The sequence below is a fragment of the Amblyraja radiata genome, chromosome 19, assembly GCF_010909765.2.
Source record: "Amblyraja radiata isolate CabotCenter1 chromosome 19, sAmbRad1.1.pri, whole genome shotgun sequence".
NCBI classification, from domain to species: Eukaryota; Metazoa; Chordata; class Chondrichthyes; order Rajiformes; family Rajidae; genus Amblyraja; species Amblyraja radiata.
The window spans coordinates 23,428,684-23,452,562 of NC_045974.1; the positions used below are offsets into that span (position 1 = coordinate 23,428,684).

At 43.1% G+C, this 23,879-nt stretch overlaps 1 protein-coding gene and 1 long non-coding RNA gene across 3 annotated transcripts; one reads left to right on the forward strand and one right to left on the reverse strand.

Moving 5' to 3' along the window:
* Positions 1-468: 468 nt before the first annotated feature.
* On the reverse strand, positions 469-6,781 carry LOC116984006. The gene is made up of 3 exons (XR_004414857.1): positions 6,669-6,781; positions 2,482-2,484; positions 469-847 (listed from the first exon to the last, which is right to left on the reverse strand). It is a non-coding gene; the product is annotated as an uncharacterized LOC116984006 (long non-coding RNA).
* On the forward strand, positions 573-13,973 carry lum (lumican). Of its 2 annotated transcripts, none has more exons than XM_033038029.1 (3): positions 573-853; positions 6,671-7,565; positions 12,867-13,973. In XM_033038029.1, the coding sequence occupies exons 2-3, from the start codon at positions 6,695-6,697 to the stop codon at positions 13,019-13,021; spliced, it is 1,026 nt and encodes a 341-aa protein (XP_032893920.1). In that variant the 5' UTR covers positions 573-853; positions 6,671-6,694; the 3' UTR covers positions 13,022-13,973. The 2 variants fall into 2 exon arrangements, with proteins under 2 accessions (XP_032893920.1, XP_032893921.1); XM_033038030.1 differs by having other exon boundaries at positions 692-853; positions 6,674-7,565.
* The last annotated feature ends 9,906 nt before the right edge of the window (positions 13,974-23,879 follow it).

A 23,879-nucleotide genomic window follows, 5' to 3' on the forward strand; every position in this document is an offset into this window, starting at 1 on the left:
ATCCATGTGGTCACAGGGAGAACGTGCAAACTCCGTACAGACAGCGCCCGTAGTCAAGATCTGGCGCTGTGAGGCAGCAACTCTACCGCTGTGCTGCCCCATTGTTTATTGACTACAGATATTGAAATGTTAAATCTGATCTCTCACTGTGGCAAGAACCTGTAACCCCGTTCTCCTTTCTTTCGGCTTTGAGTATCGAACAGAAACCTTCCACTGTTTTTGTTTTGGCCTCAGTGCGAGATTTGATTCTCGGCTGCTTTTCGTGATAGGTTTCGGAAAGGCACAAACCCTTGTACAGCATTCTGCTCAGGGTCAGGCTGTACTTCACGTTTCAAACACTTTCTCTCGGGATCTGAGAACACATGGAAAGTATTGCTTTGCTTCGTGGAGTGTTGAGCTATGCACTCTGAAGAGCGTCGGGCACTTTGAAGTCGTTGGCTTTCGCTGCTCGTTCTGGCTGTGCTTTTCCCAAAAAAATAATTGAATCAAAATGGGGAACATGTGAAAATTGAAACGCCAACACGCAAATTGTACCAAAAAAACCCTTAACCCTTGTGTCTTATCTGCACCGTAACTCCAGCCATCCATCTGCATTTAATTAGCGGGCTCTATTTTTGGTATTTTTTAGCATTCCACAGTACTAATCCAAAATGATGACATAGCAGCTCTCTAGCAGTATCCACCTCTCTCACTGTTATTGTCAGCATTGGGGCACGGAAGTCTGGCAGCTTCCTCTTTCTCCAGAGACCCAAGAGAACTGCACTTATTATTTGATTCTTGTCCTCTTTGTCTCTCTCTCTCTCTCCCCTCTCATTCTTTTGGAATTAGGAAACCACAAGGCTCCCAGCTAAAGGTAAGTTTAATTTTGTGGGTTTCAGCGTTTGAGCTTGAACGTATGTGATTTCAGTTATTGTTAGTGGAGGTCTTTATACGCTCATTCTTTCTCTTCCCCCAAAGTTACATTCAGAAACTTTTGTTGCACAGGGAACAGATTGGAAAATTGCTTCTTAACCCTTGAACGGTGGTATTGTAAGATATGCACAGCAGGCAATTTGTGAAGGGTCATCATTGTCGAGTGTATTCATAATTTGTTGTAGGCTGGTGGATATTAATTGATCATGGTAAACATACATGCCCGGGGCTAATACAGCTGTTTGTGGGCGGAAGAGTAATTAACATGAAATTCATGGCGTTTGGTATTTTTAAGACTCTACTGTTAGAGAGATTCTCCTCGCAACTGTGAGCAAAGCAGATCAAATTCAGAAATAATCTCAAAACTGTACAAAACTGTAGAACCACAATACTTAAGCCAACTACCGAAGCAAAGAAGTAAAAAGGAGTGCATTCCTGGAGCTATCTGCTGCTGATAATCTGCTTGCTTCATTCAAAGAAAGCATGTTGAAAGAAGAAGTCAATAATCATTCTTTTTTAGCATTCTGTGCCTGATGCAAAGCAGGGAAGGCAATGTTTCAGGCTGTGATGTTACACAGAACCATCGCTGTTTGATTCCAGATGTGAACCGTCTGAAGAGTTGGTCTTATTACAATCATTATTTATTGACTGGTCAATTGTGCAGGACATTTGTGCATAAGGTTATTTTGTTCAAAATTAACACTAATATCCTCTATTGTTAATTACGACAAGAATCAAGCCACAAAAAAAACGGAGATTGATAGCTTCCTTTGATTAGTGCAGGTGTCAAAGGTTATAGGGAGAAGACAGGAGAATGAGTTTAGGAGGGAAAGATAGATCAGCCATGATTGAATGGCGTAGACTCGATGGGCCGAATGGCCTAATTCTGCTCTTATGACTTATGAATTTAGGAAAATATCAATTATGCTTTATCAGAATTGCCAAACGGTGAATATCAATCTTTGACCATTATCAAACTATTGGAAATTAGGAGAAATTTGATTTTGAAAGCTCTGATATTTGAAAATGCATCTGGTGTTTAATGTTACCAGTTAATTATTTTCAAACCAAAACTTAACTTTCCAACTACATACTGTCTATAAAAATACAACATAAAGCTTTAACGAACAGAATTCATGCCAGCAATGTACTTTAACACTGCTGGAGCCAACCAAGCAAGGATCCCAGAATAAATTAAATAAAAACTTATGTTCATAAGTTCTAGGAGCAGAATTAGGCCATTTGGCCCATCAAGTTTACTCCCTCATACTGATCTATTTTTCCCACTCAACCCCATTCTCCTGCCTTCCCCCTGTAACCCCTGACACCCATACTAATCAAGAATCTGTCAATCTCCGTCTTAAAAATATCCATTCACTTGGCTCCCACAGCCTTCTGTGGCAATAAATTCCACAGATTCACCACACTCTGGCTAAAGAAATTGCTTCTCATCTCCTTTCTAAAGGTAGTTGTCTGCCCTGACATAGAATACTGGTGTTGTGTGATTGAATTTATGTCTTACAGAAGCATTTCCAATATCTTCAACCTCTGCCCACACCCAACAAAAACTCACTTATGTTCAAAACACCATCTGTCCGACTTTAATTTGCTGGGAATTAATGGTCTTGCGGCAAGAAATTTCGTAATTGCCTTGTGAAATTGACCTCACACTAAGCAAAATTGCATTACTGAGACAGTCAGTCGCTATAAAGATGTTTTTTTTGGTTTTCATTCTGGCAAGCGGAGGAGAGAAACCAAGGCGGGATTGCTAAATAGTTAAGTTGCTAAAATCCCTTTCCTTGACGCCAGCTTGCTTCAGAGGCAGCATGTTCCAGCTGGCTCATCAAGACTCTTAAATGCATGATGGAAAAGCAACAGCACCAGATGACAACAGGCCATACAGAGACCAAAGCCACAAAACGACCATTCAGCCCTTTGGGCTGATTCCATCCCACAATTATTTTGGAAGCCAATCTGCATCTCATCACCGCTTATCCTCATGTTCTGTGTGTCTGTTGTTAAACTTGACCCCATGCAATTTAATTTAGTTTAGTTTAGAGATATAGCATAGAAACAGGCCCTTGGGCCCACGGAATGCATATCGACCAGCCACCGATCACCCGTACACTAGTTTTGTTTTGTTTAGTTCAGAGGCACAGCATTGAAACAGGCCCTTCGGCCCACCGAGTCTGCGCCAACCAGTCGCCAATCACCCGTACACTAGTTTTGTTTTGTCTAGTTTAGAGATACAGCGTTGAAATAGGCCCTTCAGCCCACCGAGTCCACGCTGACAAGTGAACACATGTACACTAGTTCTACCCTACACGTTGGGCATCATTTACAGAAGCCAATCAGCCTACAAACCTGAATGTCTTTGGAATGTGAGAGGAAACCGGAGCACCGGGAGAAAACCCACATGGTCACAGGGAGAGCAAGCAAACTCCTCACAAACAGCACCTGTAGTCAGAAACGAACCCGCTGCAAGGCAGCAACTCTACCGCTGCGCTGAGATCTTCAATGCATGCCCAGGAACTTGGTGACTCTCTCCACCACCTTCTCGTTGATGAAGACAGGTACATGGTTCCTCAACTTCCCTTCATGAAGGCAACCGTCAGTCCCCGCAGTAAATCAGCATCTGGAGTTCCATGCGTCTACAATCATCTCCTTGGTCTAGCCTAATTGTCGGCAACCTTGTTCTGCATAGGGGCCGGGACGCATATCTGTGAGCGGATGGCGGGCCACATCTATCACGTGTACATATGGATCTCATCCCCATCGAGTCCCGGATGGCAGGCATCAAATCACGTGTTCACAGAAGGTAGACAAAAATGCTGGAGAAACTCAGCGGGTGAGGCAGCCTCATGCAATCCTTGCATGTCTCAGCCGCTGAGTTTCCCCAGCATTTTTGTCTACCTTGGATTTTTCCAGCATCTGCAGTTCAAACTGCCAGAGGAGGTACTTGAGGCACCAACATTTAAGAAGCAGTTAGACAGATACATGGATAGGACAGATTTGTAGGGATATGGACCAAATGCTGGCAGGTGGGACTAGCATTACTGGGACATGGTGGCTGGTTTGGGCAAGTTGGGCCGAAGAGCCTGTTTCCACACTGTATCACTCAATGACTGTATGACTCTGGAGCAGGGGACTGAGCACACAGGCCTGAGTTGACGGGCTGCGAGGAGGAGGTGTTGTTGCCAATCCTTACTCATTGAGGTCTGTTGATGGGAAGTCGAGGATCAAGTTGCATAGATGCTTGGAAGGGATGGTGGTGTGAAACGCCATGCAGCAGTCGATGAACAACAGCCTTTCAAATGTGTTTCTGTTGACCAAGTGGTCTAGTACGGACAACACCACAAGGAGTTTAAAGACAGAGGCAAAGTGCTGGAGTAACTTTTGAGATTTTGAGATTTTAAAAATCAAGTCTGCAATTTATCCCATCAGATAAAGCATAAAAATAAGTTTAATTTGACACCTAATTCACTTTCATATCTCAAGTATTTAAAAAGTTATGGCCATTTTCATACTCGGAAATTAGCATCTTGTTCCCTATTGATTTTCTATGGACGTAATAAAAAAGCTGTGATCGTGAACAGTCAAAAGCCCATAACTTTCTTAAAAATTAAGAGAACTGAATGAAATTTTCAGTTATCATAGATTGAAGCATTCTGAAACAAATATAAAATAATCTTACTTGGATGACCTGAAATTAAAGCATATAATTAGTTAGTTACCTAATTGTAGCTAATTTCAGACTTCAATTACTAGATCTAAACATCTATCCATTTCTTAATAAATGATTAACATTTTTAAATAGCCTAAATGTCCAAATAATATTCACAAATAATTCACAATAAAACATGATTTTTAAATCTCATTTACATTAATTTATAGACCAAATGGAAGGAATTTAGTGTTCAATTGCTGTAAATAAATGCCCATTTAAATCAGCTTTCCAGTGGGTCCCTGTGGAACGCGCTGGTTTAGAACGTTCACATTGCGGTAGATTTGTGCCCCCAAATGCCGAGAAAAATACTGCGGGATATAATGGGCCCAAAATGAGCTACTCGCAATATTAAACTTTGTATAAAGGGATCTTTAGAAGCCCTTTTTAATGTAAAAATATGCAGCTTACCTTCAATTGTCTGCTTTATGAGACCCTGCGGTTGCTGGTGGTCGCGGGTTTAGAGATTGATTTTTAAACTACCATAACTATTATTCAAGGCCTTTAAAACTAATAATAGCTTTTGCGACGGGGTCTTTCAGCGATTTTTCGTTAATATTTTACAAGGTTGAACATCTTCGATTGGAACAGCCTAGAGAAAATCGCGTTTTAAACCCGCCCCCTCTAAACGGCGCCAAAATCGCGCACACCCGCAGCGACAGATTTTCAGCGACGCTTCAGGTAGGCTTTGAAACATACCTAGTAATAGGGCATCTCCAGAAATGTTGGTTCATGGTATGGGCACAGGATTGATGATAATTGACTAACAATCCAGTCTTACCGCTCACATGTGCACATCCAGTCTGGAGGGCTTTCAATTAAATAGACTTGGAATCATTTAAAAAAAATCTATTAACATGAATGGTGAAGATGAAATGATTTGGATTTTGTTCACCTATATTCATTGAATAATTATTGAATTATTGAAGTGCAGGAGGATGAGGGGTGATCTTACAGAGGTATATGAGATTAGGAGTGGAATAGATAGGGTAAATGCGTGGAGTCATTTATCCATTGCAGTGGAAACAAGAACAAATAGGACAAAAGTTTAAGGTGAGGGGGAAAAGGATTTAAAAGGGATCTGAAGGGCAACTTAGTTCAGACAAAGGGTGCTAGGAGTATGGAGGTGGTTGAGGCAGGTACTCTCACAAAGTTTAAGAAACATTTAGATGGATACATGGATATGACAGGTTTGGGGGGATATGGTCCCCTGGTCTTCACTTTCCACTCCTTCGGTCTTCACATTCACAAATCCACCCATCTCTATTGAGATTCCAACACCAGGCCTCTCACCTCCCCTACCAATATTCCCAAGGAACCATTCCCCTTGTGCCTTCCTGTTCCCAGTTCCACATTCACCAGATTTAGGCTTTAGAGATACAGCGTGGAAACAGGCCCTTCGGCCCACTGGGTCCATGCTGACCAGCGATCACCCCGCACGACCCTGCACGCCAGGGACAATTTCCAATTTCCAGAAGCCAATTAACCTACAAACCTGTACATCTTTGGCGTGTGGGAGAAAACTGGAGCACCCGGAGAAAACCCACGCGGTCACAGGGAGAACGTATAAAGTCTGTACATACAGCACCCATGGTCAGGAACGAACCCTAGTCTCTGTCGCTGCGAGGCACAACTCTACTGCTGCGCAATTGTGCGGCTGGAATTTTCTGGTACAGCTCAGTACTTTGCAGCTTCTATATGTTAAAAAAAGACACTAAGTGCTGGAATAACTCAGGAAGTAACACTGAAGAACATGCATAGGAGACGTATTGGGTTGGGAACCTTCTTCATAAGATGACAATTCGGGTCTGAAGAAATGTCCCGATTTGAAACGTCACCTATCCATGTTCTCCAGGAATGCTGCCTGATCCATTGCATTGCTCCAGCATTTTGTGAGTTTTTCTGTTAACCAGCATTGGCCGTTTTTTGTTCCTACATTTTAACTGAAATATACTGTTGAATATTGATATTCCTGCCATTTGAGAGAAGAGGATTAATTCCATGCTTATTTTTTCCCATGTTTTCTACCTACAGCAGTATCGTACACTCACTCCTAAGATGAAGCTCATTCAACTTCCTATATTCGCTTTGCTGGTCAGCTGCATACTTTGTCAGTATGACTATGATTCATTCTTTGGTTATTATCCAGCAAACCAAGCAGGTCTTCCATATCCAGTCTGCTCGGTTGAGTGTGAGTGTCCCTACACCTTCCCCACTGCCATGTACTGCAATGACCGCAAGCTTAAAACAATCCCAACCGTGCCAGCACAGATAAAGTATGTTTACCTCCAAAACAACCAGCTCACGGGCATTCCAATCAATGCTTTCGAAAACGCCACCGACTTGCGATGGATTATCCTCGACAACAATCAGATCGTCAACGAGCAGGTAGGCAAGAAAGTCTTCTCAAAGCTAAAGTCTTTACAGAGGTTGTATATCAACAGGAACAACCTGACAGAAGTCATCCCCTCCCTGCCAAAGTCATTGATAGAGCTGAAAATGTCGTCAAACCAGATCTCGAAGATTGGAAACGGCTTAAAAGGACTTGAAAATCTGACTACGCTGGTACTGGAAGGCAACAAGTTGAAAGATGTCGGCGGAGCACTGGGCAATTTGAAGTCACTGATGTTTGTTGACTTGAGTATGAACAAATTAACCAAACTACCTGACGTTCTTCCGCCCGTCATCGAAATGCTCTACGTGGATGACAATGCCATTGACAAGATTCCAAAGGACTACTTCATTAAATATCCCACCTTGCAATACCTACGCATGGCAAATAATAAAATAACAGATGAAGGACTCCCCGACAAAGTCTTCAATGTCACCTCACTGATTGAGTTGGATCTTGCCTTCAATGAATTGAAGTCAATCCCAGTTGTCAACGAAAACCTAGAAAATCTGTATCTACAGGCGAATCAGATTGAAAGTAAGTCTGACTGCATTTCATTACAATTCCTAAAATAAACCAGGTAAAATTAAATTAACATTAGGGGCTAATCTGGACATATAGGAGTACAGGTACTTAGTTCCTTGAAAGAGACGTCACAGGTAGATAAGGTGGTCAAAAAGGCTTTTGGTACATTGGCCTTCATCAGCCTGAGCAATGAGTATAGAAGTTGGGATAAGACATTGCAGTTGTATAAGATATTGGCAAGGCCACATTTAGAGTATTGTGTTCAGTTTTGGACATCATGTTATAGGAAAGATGTTGTCAAGCTGAAAATGGTGCAAAGAAGATTTAGGATGATGTTTCCAGGACTCAAGAGCTATAGAGGGAGGTTGAGCAGCCAAGGATTCTATCCCTTGGAGCCTAGGAGGATGTGGGAGTGATCTTATAGAGGTGTACACAATCATGAGATGAATAGATCAGGTAAATGCAGAGACTCTTGCCCAGAGCAGGGGAATCGAGAACCAGAGGACATAGATTTCAGGTGAGGTGGGAAAAATGAAATAGTTACCTGAAGGGTAACTTTTTAAAACAAAAGGTGATGGGTGTATGAAATGCTGCTGGAAGATGTAGCTGAGGCAGAGACTATTGCAACATTTAAGAAACATTTAGACTGGGATCGGATAGGTTTAGAGGGATATAGGCCAGAAGCAGGCAGGTGGGATTCGTGCAGATGGGACATGTTGGTCGATGTGAGCAAGTTGGGTTCCACGCTGTATGACTCTATGACTATGACATGTCCACATTTTCCCCATGCATGACTTTGCCTGCAGAAATGCTAATGACAAACTTGTCCCTTAGCAGAATATAATCTAAAATTTGGGGGGTTTGCAAGATATTTTTCACCAGGGTTCATCAAGGCTATAACAGGATATGGATCAAGTGTGAAAATGAGCAAGGAAATGACAGGCAGAGTTTTAGCCCAGACATATGCAAAGTGCTTCATTTTGGGAAGTTAACCAAGGGAGGACATACACAGTGAATGGCAGGACCCTGGGGAGTGCTGTTGAAGAGAAAACCCCTGAGATAAAAGGACATAGCTCCCACAATGTGGCACTGCAGGTGGACAGGGTGATACAAAAACAGTTTGGCATGCTGGGCTTCTGCTGCTAAGGCATTGACAACAAGTGTTAGGATGTTGTAGTACGGTCGTACAAAATGTTGGTGAGGCTGCACTGGGTGCGTTTCTGCAGGAAAGAGGTGAATTAACTGGAAAAGATGCAGAAAAGATTCACAGGGATATTACCTGGGTTGGAATGTCTGGGGGCAGCACAGTGGTGCTGGGATGGAGTTGCTGCCTTACAGCGTCAGAGACCCGCGTTCGATCCTGGCCACGGGTGCTGTCTGTACGGAGTTTGTACATTTCCAGTGCGACCGCATGGGTTTTCCCAAGGTGTTCCGGTTTCCTCCCTCATCCCAAAAACATGCGGGTTTGTAGGTTAATTGGCTTCAGTAAATTGTCCCTAGAGTGTAGGATAGAACCAGTGTATGGATGATCTTTGGTCGGTATGGACTCAGTGGGCTGATGGGCCTGTTTCTCTGCTGTATCTCTACACTAAACTAAAATAACGTGCAAAAATAGTCAATGGAGAAACCCATGATTAAACCAAGGCAATGGTTACTCAGACAGCTACTGTTAATAATTCATTCCTAGTTACTATTTGACTCAAATAATCGGACATAAGCACACACTGTTGATCAAGTTATTTGACAACGAATATAAGGATGTACTATTAATCAAATATTTGAGCACATCAAGACCTATTGGTTGAGTTGCTCTGCCTTTGTTGACATCTAGTTAGGTAAGGTAAACACAAGAAGGTATAAATTTAAAGACTAGAATCGAGGAGAATACTTTTCACACATGCAGTGACAGAATCCAAAACTAATGTGTGTAATGGGAGGAAAGAAGGAACTGCAGTTACTGGTTAATACACCAAAGGACACCAGGTTCTGGAGTAACTCAGTGGGTCAGGCAGCATCTCTGGAGAACATAGATAAGTGATGTTTTGGGTGAGGGCACACTCTCATTTGGGTGAGGCCACACTCTCGCCATCGGGAAGAAGGTACAAGAGCCTGAAAACTGTAACGTCCAGGTTCAGGAGCAGCTTCTTCCCAACAACCATCAGGCTCTTGAACACTATGGCCTCTAAATAAGCCCCAAACGAGGTAGTTTTGGGGGCATTATTTTTGTCTTTGCACTATTATTGTTTTATCTATCCAACTCCCCATACAACCATTCAACCATAAACCCAACCCATCCACCTACCCACCTAACCACCCATACACCCACCCACCCACCCACCCACCCACTATGGTATTTACAGAGAACCGTGGTTAAATGTCTGTTGTGCTGCTGCAAGTAAGAATTTCATTGATTTGTTTCAAGACTTATGACAATAAGACATTCTTGATTCTTGTCTGTTGACCCTTCTTCAGACTCTAACGGGTGACGACCCTTCTTCAGACAGTCTGAAGAAGGGTCCTGACCTGAAAGGTCACCTATCCATGTTCTCCAGAGATGCTGCCTGACCCGCTGAATTACACCAGCACTTTGTGTCCGATCTGAAAAAGGTAGTTTAAAATTAAACAGGGCTCTGTGGGATATCCCATTAGCTCTTTCGTAAAATGGTAGACGTTATGGTTCTAATGTATCTCCATGTTATAAATTCCTATTATTCCATGAACATGTTGTTCTATAATCAGTCTCCTCAGTTGATAGTAACAGTTCATAATTCAAATGTAGTACATTTGCCCCCATAATGATTGCTCTAGCTTAAGACGTGCTAATAAAAGGCAAGCAACAATAGATTTTGAACTTTAGAGATACAGCGTGGAAACAGGCCCTTCGGCCCATTGAGTCACCCCTGTACACTGACACTGTCCTACACACCAGGGAAAACCTACAAACCTGCATGTGTTTTGGAGAGTGGGAGGAAACAGGAGCTTCTGGAGAAAACCCACGCAGTCCCAGGGAGAACGTACAAACTCCACACAGACAACACCCATAATCAGGATCAAATCCATGTCACTGTAAGGAAGCAACTCTACCGCTGCGCCACTGTGCCGCCCCTTTTATTGTATTAATGTTTATTGAGAATCTGGTGGAAGTTTTCCAGTCAGCACCCATCTCAGTAATGCCAACACCCGCCAATATTTTACATTCGCCAACTTTAATCTCTTAACTTCAAGTCTAAGTCGTCAAACTGGAATTCTATCCCTAGACATTTTAACCTTCCGTTCCATATCAAGGGCGATCTGATTGACCGGATGAAATATGAGATGCAATTCCTTCAATTCGAGTGTGGCCTCTCTCTGACAGTGGAGGAGGACCAGGACAATTGTCAGTGTAGGAATGGGAAGGGAAGTTAAAATGTTTGGCAACTGGGAGATCGTGAAGACCAAGGCGGACTGAGCGCAGGTGTTCACATAAATACAGATACATACACATCTTTATTGTAGACAAAAGTGCTGGAGAAACTCAGCGGGTGAAGCAACATCTATACGAAACGTTGCCTATTTCCTTCGCTCCATAGATGCTGCTGCACCCGCTGCGTTTCTCCAGCACTTTTGTCTACCTTTGATTTTCCAGCATCTGCAGTTCCTTCTTAAACACATCTTTATTGTTGTTATTGTTGGAGAAGGATCTCAAAGATTTCGAATTTTGTGATATTTTGCTTTGCTAGTTGTTTATCCTGAAGTGACAAATCCTGTGTTTAAAATTATTCTTGAGATTTATGGAAACCTGAAGTCTAATTAAGATCTATCAGAAAGCCACATACTTGTTCTCACATTTAGTGCCTAAGCACACGAAAATGTAAATCTGACGTGCCTTGTATATGTTTAAAATATGTGTGGTGCTGATTTTAAGTACAATCAGTTATTCTTGTTTTTTTTCCAATATTTGGTAGAAGTACATAAAGTGTGTAAGAAGGAACTGCAGATGTTAGTTTAAACCGGATAGACACAAAAAGCTGGAGTAACTCAGCGGGACAGGCAGCATCTCTGGAGAGAAGGAATGAGTGACGTTTAATGTCGAGACCCTTCACCAGACTAGTCAGGGGAAAGGGAAATATAGACGATGATGTAGAGAGATAAAGAGCAATGAATGAAAGATAGGCAAAAAGTAATGATGATAAAGGAAACAGGCCATTGCTGGCTGTTTGTTGGGTAAAGACGAAAAGCTGGTGCGGCTTGGGTGGGGGAGGGATGGAGAGAGAGAGAATGCCAGGATTACTTGAAGTTAGATAAATCAATATTCATACTGCTGGGCATAAAGTACATAACGACCTGATAGAAGTATATACAATTATTAGAAATACAGGTTAATGAATGAATGAATGAATGAATGAATGAATTAATGAATGAATAAGTTTATTGGCCAAGTATTCACATACAAGGAATTTGCCTTGGTGCTCCGCCCGCAAGTGACAACATACAATGACAGTTAGGAATGACACATAAAACATTAAACATTAATAATAAAACATTATTGATTAAACGTGAATTATTAGAAGTACAGATCGGGTAGACTGTCAGAATCTATATTCCAGGGTGAAAATGGCAAAGGATAATAGGCGTAGCTTTGAGGTGAGAGGGGTAAATTTTAAGGAGGATGCACAGGGTAAGGATTTTGTACTGAGGGTGGTGATTGCCTGGAACATGCTTCTGGGGGTGGTGGATGAAATAAATACATGAAAATGTCCAGGACTAGTGGGCATAGCTTTAAGATAAGTGGGGCAAAGTTTAAAGGAGATGCAAGGAGAACCGTCTGAAGAAGGGTCGCCACCCATAAGAGGCCGAAGGAGGGTCAACAGACAAGAATCAAGAATGTCTTGTTGTCATAAGTGTTGATGTGGAACAATGAAATTCGTACTTGCAGCAGCACAACAGATAATTTACAGATATACTCCGTAAATACCAAGACAGACAGACAGACAGACAGACAGACAGGCAGGCAGGCAGGCAGGCAGGCAGGCAGGCAGATGCAGGGCGAGTATTATGCACATAGGGTTGAGAGTGCCTGGAACGTGCTGCCAAGGATGGTGGTGAAGGTAGATATATGATAGTGGCATTTAAGAGGCTTTTAGATGGGTATGTGGAGAAGGAAGGACATGGATCACATGCAGGTAGAAGAGATTAGTTGACCTTGGCATTGTGTTTGGTACGGACATTGTACGGACATCGTACGGAGATTGCACGGACATTGTGGGCCAAGGAGCCTGTTCTTGTGCTGAGCTGCTGATTGTTCATGTTCTAATACTGTCATTTGTTTTTCAGAGTTCACCTTGTCTAGCTTCTGTCGTATAACCACCTCTGTGGATTTCTCCAGGATCAAACACCTGCGACTGGATGGCAATCATCTCACCCGTGAAAGCTTACCCATAGATATGTCACAGTGCCTCCGCGTGGCTGGGGACATTTCAATCAATTGAGAAGAAAATGGCTTGATTTCAAATTGTTCACCTATTAACACATCATATAGTGCAAACCTAACACCTTTAATTCTTATATCGTCACATAATCATAACTTTTCTCTTAACGGCTAAATAAAATTGACAATATAATTGAAAATAAATTAATGTTACAGTAGTGTATGTTAAAGGTTAACGCAAAGTGGCAAGGAAGCATCCTTTTGAAATATAGCGTATATGAATTATATTCTTCAGCTGGCTGCACATTGAATAACAGTATTTTTTTTAAAGCTTCCCAGTAAACTGAGTATGCACAAGTGCAATGTTAAAACTGAATTATGTTACTTCACTGTTGTCTTTGTACATTGATTCCATTATGTAGAACGCTCTTCTGCTGTTTAATAGACTACGAGATATATATTATATACGCTACACTTGAGCAATTGGAACTCTTTAATTTTTAAAGGCGTAGAAATGTTATAATAAGCTGGATTTTATACACACTTTAGCTTTCTGATAAATCTGAATCAAGATATATTTTTCTCAAAAATCTTATAGGAATGTCATGGGCCAATGTTGTAACACAAACTGAATCAATTTAACACCTTTTCTATTCGTGATCATTTGACTCACAAAACAGGATCGGAAATGCTTTAGGATCTGTAGGAATTTGTAAAAGAGGGGATTTAATTGGGTTTTGCAATTTAATTTTGCATGGAGATGTTATGGAAAAAGAAATGTAATTTTAATTACCAATTAAGCAACTTTCTTCTATTATTATGTACTTCCGTCTATATCATTAAAAACAAAATAACAGCTTCTAAAATGTTAATAATTTTTCATAGATACAATTAAATATTGTAACCTCACCGATGTTGTATGTTGTAAATCGTGCATGACATTTATGCATCTTCCTCTAATAACTTGTATGCAACATTGAGTTATATATAGGAAATAAAGCATAGTTAATTAAGTTGCATCGCTTATTATTGCCTTTAGTTTATCTGTTGTTTCTTCTTGTTTTATCTCCTAATCTTAACCCTGCGTTGATTAGAAATGGTTTTTAAATAGTACTGGGTTTGCGGATCTGAGATCTTTAAAATCCATATGCTATTGATAGGCAATGGATTCTATTCTATGGGTGTTTCAGGAAGGGGTTATGGAAATGTACCATGCCATAGGAACGAAGATCTCAAGCTGGAACGGATGCAGAGAAGATTTCTGAGGATGTTGCCAGGACTCGAAGGTCTGAGCTATAAGGAAAGGTTGAGCAATAGACAATAGACAATAGGTGCAGGAGTAGGCCATTTGGCCCTTTGAGGCAGCACCGCCATTCAATGTGATCATGGCTGATCATCCACAATCAGTACCCCGTTCCTACCTCCTCCCCATATCCCCTGACTCCACTATCTTTAAGAGCCCTATCTAGCTCTCTCTTGAAAGTATCCAGAGAATCAGCCTCCACTGCCCTCTGAGGCAGAGAATTCCACAGACTCACAACTCTCTGTGTGAAAAAGTGTTTCCACATCTCCGTTCTAAATGGCTTACCCCTTATTCTTAAATTGTGGCCCCTGGTTCTGGACTCCCCCCCAACATCGGGAACATGTTTCCTGCCTCTAGCATGTTCGAACCCTTAATAATCTTACATGTTTCAATAAGATTCCCTCTCATCCTTCTAAATACAAGAGTATACAAGGCCAGTCCGTCCATTCTCTCAGCATATGACCGTCCCGCCATCCCGGGAATTAACCTTGTGAACTTACGCTGCATTCCTTCAATAGCAAGAATGTGCTTCCTCAAATTTAAAGACCAAAACTGCACACAATACTCCAGGTGTGGTCTCACTGGGGCCCTGTACAACTGCAGAAGGACCTCTTTGCTCCTCTACTCAACTCCTCTTGTTATGAAGGCCAACATGCCATTCGCTTTCTTCACTGCCTGGTGTACCTGCAAGCTACTTTAGCAGGCCAGGACTCAGGAGTGTCTCAGGAGCGCAGGAGGATGAGGGGTGATCTTATAGAGGTGTACAAAATCATGAGAGGAATAGATCTGGTAGACGCACAGAGTCTCTTGCCCAGAGTAGGGGAATTAAGAACCAGAGGACATAGGTATAAGGTGAGGAGGAAAAGATGTAATAGGAACCTGAGGGGAAACATTTTTTACACAAAGGGTGGTGGGTGTATGGAACGAGGTGCCGGAGGAGATAGTTGAGGTACTATTGTAATGTTTAAGAAACATCTGGACAGGTGCATGGATAGAAAAGGTTTAGTGGGATATGGGCCAAATGTAGGCAGGTGGGACTAGTGTAGATGAGACATGTGTGGGAAGGTTGGGCCGAAGATCCTGTTTCCACGCTGTATGACTCTATGGCTCTAGGTCTCTGGATCGAACCAGTGGGGGGAAAATTGCAACCTAAGTTACAACGGAAGAAAAGATTTATACTGAAGCTCCACGGGAGAACTTGTTCCAAAATTAATTATGTGAAAAATGTATCACTCACAGATGTGATAAACATGCCTTGTATCTTTAATACTTTTGGACAAGTTACTGTTCATACATTGTAGCCATTAAAATATATTGACTACAAATTTTACTTGTGCTTCGACTTGTTCAACTAAATTTGATTTTGTTCTTAGCACTTAGTACTTAAACACGACAAACCCACACATTTTTGGGATGTAGGAGGAACCTGGAGCACTCGGAGGAAACGCAAGCTGTTACTGGGGGAACGTACAAACTCCACACAGACAGCACCTGGGGACAGGATCGAACCCGGGTCTCTGGTGCTGTGAGCTAGCTGCTCTACAACTGCGGGCTTTTTATTATGAAAGTAGACACAAAATGCTGGAGTAACTCAGTGGATTAGATAAGGTTCTGATGTAGAGTCACGGTGTCATACGGAATGAAACAGGCCCTTTGGCTCAACTTGTCCAAGCCAACCAGCATGTCCCATCTACTCTAATCCCACCTGCCTGCGTTTGGCCCATATCCCTCTAAACCTATCCTATCCATGTACCTGTCTAAATGTGTCTTAACCATTGTGATAGTACCTGCTTCAACTACCTCCTCCGGCAGCTCGTTCCATATAACCACCACTCTTCGTGTAAAATAGTTACCCCTCGGGTTCTTATTAAATCGTTTCCCCTCACCTTAAACCTATGTCCTCTGGTTTTTGATTCCCCTTCTTTGGGAAAAAGACTGTGCATTTACCCGATCTATTCCTCTCATGATCTTATACACCTCTGTAAGATTATTCCCCATCCTCCTGTGCTCCAAGGAATAAAGTCCTAAACTATCCCTATAGTACAGGCCTTGAGTCTTGAGCTTAACATCCTCCTAAATCTTTTCTGCATCATTTCCAGCCTAACTCGCTGATAGAGTTGATGGCTGTGGATCAGGACATTCATTGAGCAGCTTGGAATAGTTGTAAGGATTGGAAATGTCCAAGACCAGTTTGTGTGGTGGCGATTAGATTCAAGGGTCCACTGAACTCCAGGCACCCTAAGGGATTACTTTGCTTTTACATTCCTTGAGAGATACAGAGAAGAAATAGGCCGTTCAGCCCATCGAGTCCCCGCTGGACAGCGATTCCCGCACAATAGCACGATCCTACACATTAGGGACAATTTACAAACTTCACCAAAGCCAATTGACCTACAGGCCTGAACGTCTTTGGAGTGTGGGAGGAAACCAAGAGCACCCGAGGAAAACCTACAAAGTCAGCGGGAGAACTTACAAAATCTGTACAGACAGCACCCGTGATCAGGATGGAACCCGGGTCTCTGGAGCTGGAAGGCAGCAACTCTACCGCTGCGCCACTGCACCGCATGTTGTCAGGGGGAAAGGGAGGAAAGGTCACAAAGCAGACTTGTGCCAATAAAACATGGAGTCATCCAGAGTGTGACTGTTGATGCTTTTCCCTGGGACCTTCTATTTCTATGTAGTCCCTTTCTCCTTGCAAGACTCCTAGAAGAGGCTGTATGGGAGTGATATTATCCTTGTGCGTTCGATGTAGAAACGCACAGGCAAAGAAAATACAACCAGCAATTAAACCTCTGGGCCAGAGCATTCATCATTTACTGTTATATCTCCTTCTCCATTGGAATTTGAACTCTTAGAATACTCCATAGGTAACATCCTGAGGGATCTGCCTCCTTCTCTATTTTGCCAATGAGAAGAATGGGAAAGGAGAGAGAAGGCAGAGGAGGAGCCAGGTTCTAGGAAGAGGAAAGTAAGGGCAGCACAGTGGTGCAGCGGTAGATTTGCTGACATACAGCGCCAGAGACCCGGGTTCAATCCTGACTATGGGTGCTGTCTGCTAGGAGTTTGTACATTCTCCTTGTTACCTTAGGTTTTCTCCAGGTGCTTCAGTTCCTCCCACATTTCAAAGACATGCACCTTTGTGGGTTAATTGCCTCAGTACAATTGTAAATTGTTCCCGGTATGTGTAGGATAGTGTTACCATGCGGGGATTGCTGGTCAGCGCGGACTCGGTGAGCTGAAGGGCCTGTTTCCGCGCTGTATCTCTAAACTAAACTATGCTAAGGGGAGGGCTTTGAAAGTGGAGGAGAAGGATGGGAAAGTGAGTGGGAACGGTGGATGAAACGGGGTTGCTGAATGTGGTGAGGACCATCAAGAGTGAAAGAGAAAACACTAAGAATGGAGAGGGAGATGAGTAGTGGCAGAGGAACAGCAATGAGTATGGGAATGAAGACGACAGAATGGAAAAAGCATAATAGGACCATGAAACCTGGGAGCAGAGTTAGGCAATTGGGTCCGTTGAGTCTGCTCCACTGATCTTCCTTTCCCTCTCAATCCCATTCTCCTGCCTTCTGCCTACAACCTTTGGTGCCCTTCCTAATCAAGAACTTGTCAATCTCTACCTTAAAAATACCAAGTTACGGCAGCACAGTGGTACCCAGGTTCGATCCTGACCTCAGGTGCTGTCTGTGTGGAGTTTACACGTTCTCCCTGTGACCCCGTGGGTTTTCTCTGAGTGTTCTAGTTTTCTTTCCACATTCCAAAGACGTGCAGGTTTGTAGGTTAATTGATCTCTGTACATTGTGTATATGAGTGGATGCAAAAGTGGGTTAAAATGGAACAAGTGTGAATGGATGACTGATGGTCAGCATGGACTCGGTGGGCCGAAGGGTCTGTTTCCATGATGCATCTTTCAATCAATCACAAAAGGAAGTAGTTGAGGCAGGTATAATACCATTTAGAAGACATTTCGATAGATACATGGATAGGGAAGTCTTAAAGGGATAAAGGCCAAACGTGGGTAATTGGGACTAGCTTAGGTGGGCATCTTGGTTGCATGGACAAGCTAGGCCGACGGGCTTGTCACCTTGCTGTATCACACTTGGATTAATTTGGTTTAGTTTAGCAATACAATGTGGAAACGGGTCCTCTGGCCCATCGAATCCACACCAACCAGCGTTCACCAGTACACTGATTCTATCCTACACACTAGGGACAATTTACAGAAGCTAATTAACCTACAAACCCGCACGTCTTTGGAGTGAGGAGGAAACGAGAACACCTGGAGAAAACCCACGCGGTCACAGGGAGAACATACAAACTCCGTAAAGACAGCACCCGCAGTCAGGATCGAACCCAGGTCTCTGTACTGACTGCATGATTCAAGCAAATCTTTTCCATAAGCTTGTAAGTACAGAATAGTGGCAAGGGATAAAATTCAAACTGAGTCCAAAGAAAGCAGTAAAAACGGCAAAGCATTTTGTTGCCTGTGGCTCCAGCAAGCTGTCATCTTCTTCACTGAGAACTCATCTACCAGATGGAAATCATTATGGAGAGATGATGAGATCACCATAGTAAGTGGGGCCAACAGTGGGCCTTTGCTGGGTGGTTATTGTTTGAGATCCTTGTAGAATTTTAAATGTGTGATTTCAACATTTACACCAAGGCTCATTAGTTCAGAGAGCGGACCACGCCAGTCGCCTGTCACATTTGCACTGTGGAAAATACCGTGTTCCATGCGTAGACACAAAATTCACGAGCACCGACAATTTACAATTTTACAGAAGCCAATTAATCTACAAACCTGTATGTCTTTGGAGTGTGGGAGGAAACCAGTGCACCCAGAGAAAACCCATATGGTCATAGGGAGAACGTGCAAACTCTATATAGACACCACCCGTAGTCAGGATCAAACCTGGGTCTCTGGCGCACTAAGGCAGCAACGGGATGCAAGCGGAAGCCTCCACGTGGCGCATCCCGGGCAATGCTGACGACAGAAACTGTACCACAGTGACTGACTGAAGTAGCCAATTCTGCAACCACCGACCGTCAACTGTCACCGACCGACCGGAAAGACGTGATATAGAAGATGGCCGGACACGAGGAAGAAGAAGGTAGCAACTCTACCGCTGCGCCACTGCGCTGCCCAGAAATGAAAAATGAAAAGCTTAACCTGGGAAGGACCTGCATTGATTTTAAATGTTTTGGGCCAAAGGTGGGGGAAATGAGATACAATTAACTGTTTTATTTCACATCTCAGCAATGTTCTTGCTGAATGACAAGACAATCTGGAAAGGGTGCAGAGAGGATGTACTAGGATGTTGCCTGAGCTATAGGGAGAGGATGAGCAGGCTGGGACTATTCCTTGGAGTGCAGGAGGACGATGGGTGATGTATAAGATCATGAGAGGAATAGACAGGGTAAACACACAGAATCTTTTGGCCAGAGTCGGGGAATTGAGAACCAGAGGATTTGGTTTAAAGTGAGGGGGGGAAGATTTGATAAGAACCTGATAGGCAACTTTCTTACACAAAGGGTGGTGGGTGTATGGAACGAGCTGCCGGAGGAAGTAGATGAAACAGATACTATAATAATGTTTAAGAAACATTTAGCCATGTACTTGGATTGGACAGGTTTAGAGGAATATGGAGCAAATGCAGGCAGGTGGGACTGTGGAGATGGGGCATGTTGGTCGGCGTGGGCAAGTCGAGCCGAAGGGCCTGTTTCCATGCTGTCTGACTATGGGTCCATTCACAAAGAGCTGAATGGCCTCTGCTTATTTGGTGATGCTGTGGGAGATACTCAGGAGGTTCGGGGTAGGGCAGGGGTGGGGAGAGCAGGTGGGGACAGAGAATGATGAATGCACATTGTTCAAAATCTTCTCTTTTATCCTGTTTCTTCCAAACAGTTAAACTAAACGATCGGTGAATAAAATCATTTGCACATTCTACTTCCAAGAAGATTTGTATTCAGTCTACGAGAAACAACAGGAAATTTTCTAATTCTTCTGATTTTAATAGTCTAGTCAGCTGCAACCTCAGGATGGAAAAAAGTTGTCCGAATGCTTTCCGATGAAAAATAAAGAGAAATAAATATGGAAAATAATAATCTTGCAACTGGTTCTATTTATGTTCAAGTTTCATAAAGTTGCAAAATCAGACATGACTCAAGAGTAGACAGCAGATTATACAACAAGTCTAGCATGGTAAAGAGGTTAGTATTTTGCTAAACACTGATCTCCTTCCAACGTGTTACAGTCATTGCTTTATAGAAGCCAGACTTCCTCAAACTAATGGAAGAACAAATAGGATTTGTGATCATTTATGAAAAAAATCATTCTTGGGATGAAGATGTAAATGTCAAAGCTACTAATTGAATTGCAGGTTCAAGTCGTGCCAGAACAGTGACTACACCTCAAAATTGTTTCATTGAGCATAAAGGACTTTCGTGCTGTCTGTTTCGTGCTGGAGTTTGCACGTTCTCCCAGTGACCGCTTGGGGCTCCGGTTTCCTCCCACATCCCAAAGACGTGCAGGTCTGTAGATTAATTGGCCCTCTGTAAATTGCCTCTAATATATATAGAGTGGATGCAAAGGCAGGAATACATAGAACTAGTGTGAATGGTGATCGATGGTCGACGTGGACTCTCTGGGCCAAAGGGCCTGATTCCATGATGTATCTCTAAACTAAACTAAACCAGCACCTCATGGTTGCAGTAGACATGTCCAACACTAGAGGGCATAGCTTTAATGTGAGAAGACTAAATTTAAAAAATATATGAAGGGCTGATATTTTACAGTGTTGTGGGCCTAGAACACATGGCTAGGCTGATGGAGGCAGATGCAATAATGGCACTTAAGAGGCTTATAGATAGGTACAAGGATTGCCTCATAGCACCAGAGATCCGTGTTCGATCCTGACTAACAGTGCTGTCTGTGTGGCATTTGTTGGTTCTCTTCGGGTGCTCCGGTTTCCTCCCACAATCCAAAGACGTACAGGTTTGTAGGTTAATTGGCTTCTGTAAATCCCCCTAGTGTGTAGGATGCGAAAGTGGGATTACCTAGAACAAATGTGAATGGGTGATCGAGGGTCGGTGTGGACTCAGTGGGCAGCAGGCCCTGTTTCCACGCTGTATCTTTAAAGTAAACTAAACATTCACTCTCTTCACAATCAACACCTCATGGTTGACACTAAAACACTTGAATTTCTGGAAGTTCTCTGCATCAATGACTTGGAACAGTGACTCCACCTCAAAAAGGTTTCATTGAGCATCAAGCATTAAGCACACAAAATGTGTCATATTAATGTAAACTCTTTTAGTCTGAATTTGCTGGAGAGTGCAGGGTAATCCTGGTGGTTCATCAGCTACCGGTGGAGAAGAACCATACGTTAGTCAGTTTCAATTAGTTAGTTTAGATCATTATTGTCACGTGTACATGTACAGTGAAAAGCTTTTTTGTTGCGTGCTATCCAGTCAGTGGAAAGACTATACATGATTACAATCAAGCCGTTTTCAGTGTCTAGATGCAGGATAAAGGGAATAATATTTAGTGCAAGATAAAGTCTAGTAAAGTCCGGTTAAAGTTAGTCCAAGGGTCTCCAAAGAGGTAGATGGTAGATCAGGACCGCTCTCCAGTCAGTGATAGTGCAAGGGACTATGAGAAAACAAGATTTCTCAAGAAAACAGATATGGGGAGAAGGCAGGCACGGGTTATTGATTGGGGATGATGAGCCATGATCACAATGAATGGCGGTGCTGGCTCGAAGGGCCGAATGGCCTCCACCTGCACCTATTTTCTATGTTTCTATGTTTCTAAAAGGCACCAAGGTACAAACATGAAATCACTTTAGATGTGCAGTGATTCAGTTTTGGCAAAGGTGAAATAAAGGGCCTGTTCTATGCTGCCCTGCAGGTGACACCCGGTTAGGGGTTTGTTAAGGTTAGGGTTAGGATTAGGGTCAGGGTTAGAGTTAGGGTTAGGGCTAGGGTTAGGGTTACAGCTATGGTTAGGGTTAGGGACCACAGATGGGCTATAAAATATTCTTCCTTCAATGCATGGATTTTAGCCATTAATATATTAAAATTAGCACAATAAAATCAATTGTGCAAGTGAAAAGACGTCTGAGTCGTTCAGTTTTATTTACAGATGTATTGGTCTGCTTCCAGATCCAATCACCATCTCTAACTTTTCACAGGGATGGATTCAGTGAGTGGAGACTGAACTCCCCTCTCCCCTCCACCCCCCCTCCCACCCCCATCCCTCCTTCTCCCCCCCACCCTTCTCCCCTCCCCACTCACCCCCCTTCCCTTCCCCCCTCTTCCTCCCTTCTCCCCGCTCCACTCTTCTCCCCCTTCTCCACTCCCCCCTCCCCTCACATCCCCTTCTTTCCCTCTCCTCCCATTCTCCAACCCCCCCCCCCCCCCCGCCACACTTTCCCCGACACCCCCCATCTGTGGACCCTGCCAGCGACCAGCGATTCCCCCGCACACTATCCCACACACGCTAGAGACAATTTTTCCAAACCTGTGCACCTTTGGAGTGCGGGAGGAAACCCTAACCCTAACTCTAAGTTGATAGGCTTGGTATAAATATAAATTGTCCCGAGCGTGTGCCGGAATGGTATGTGGGGGATCGCTGGGCCGTAGGGCACTGTACCTCTGACCTAAAAGTGAACACAGGGGCCCCAGGGGTTGGACTCAGTCTACACTCACTGAATCCATCCCTGTGGATAGTTAGAGACGGTGATTGGATCTGGAAGCGGACCAATACATAAATAAAACTGAATGACTCAAACATCTTTCCAATTGCACAATTTATTTAATTGTATTAATTTTAATATATTAATGTTTAAAAACCATGCATTGAAGGAAGAATATTTTCAGCCCATCTGTGGTCCCTAACCCTAACCCTAACCGTAACCGGGCGTCACCCCCAGGACAGCACACGTCAGCGTGTGACAGGGCGCACGACATGATGAGACACCCAGATGTCGCCCCAGGATTTTGAACATTCCAAAATCCTGGGGCGGCAGGGAGACACCGCGCGTCACCCGCACATCACTACATGCGTCACAACGCGTCACGACCCGAAGACGATGCGAAAACCTCTTTTCAGGCTGTCGCCTAAAATGTCGCCCAAGTGGCACAGGCCCTTAAAGAACTCATTGCTTCAACCAGATTGCTTTAGCAAACAAACATTGAGTTGGATATTCCTAGTCTTCTCCTTCAAACAACTTGAGGCTGTATAACTAAAGCAAGCATTAACGGGAACCTACTTGGTAACAGCAAGAAACCAAATGCATTATTTAAACCAAATGTATTTGCAATATGTTCCCTATTCAAAACCACAACAGTGAAAGTTCCTGCCTTCTGTGCACTTTGATCATTTGAATTTTCTTTCCCTTAGTCTGGTTTTACAGCCAGAGTTAAACTTTGACTTGAAGTTGCTTACTTTTCACTTAATTAAGAACATTCTTTGTCTCAAATCTTCCATCCACTATCAGTATGCAGTGAGTGTCCCAGTAGACATACATTCACTTTACCCATGTGTTCATCGTCTTGGCCTCCACGATCTCCCAGTTGCTAAACATTTCAACTCCTTTTTCCATTCCCACACTGA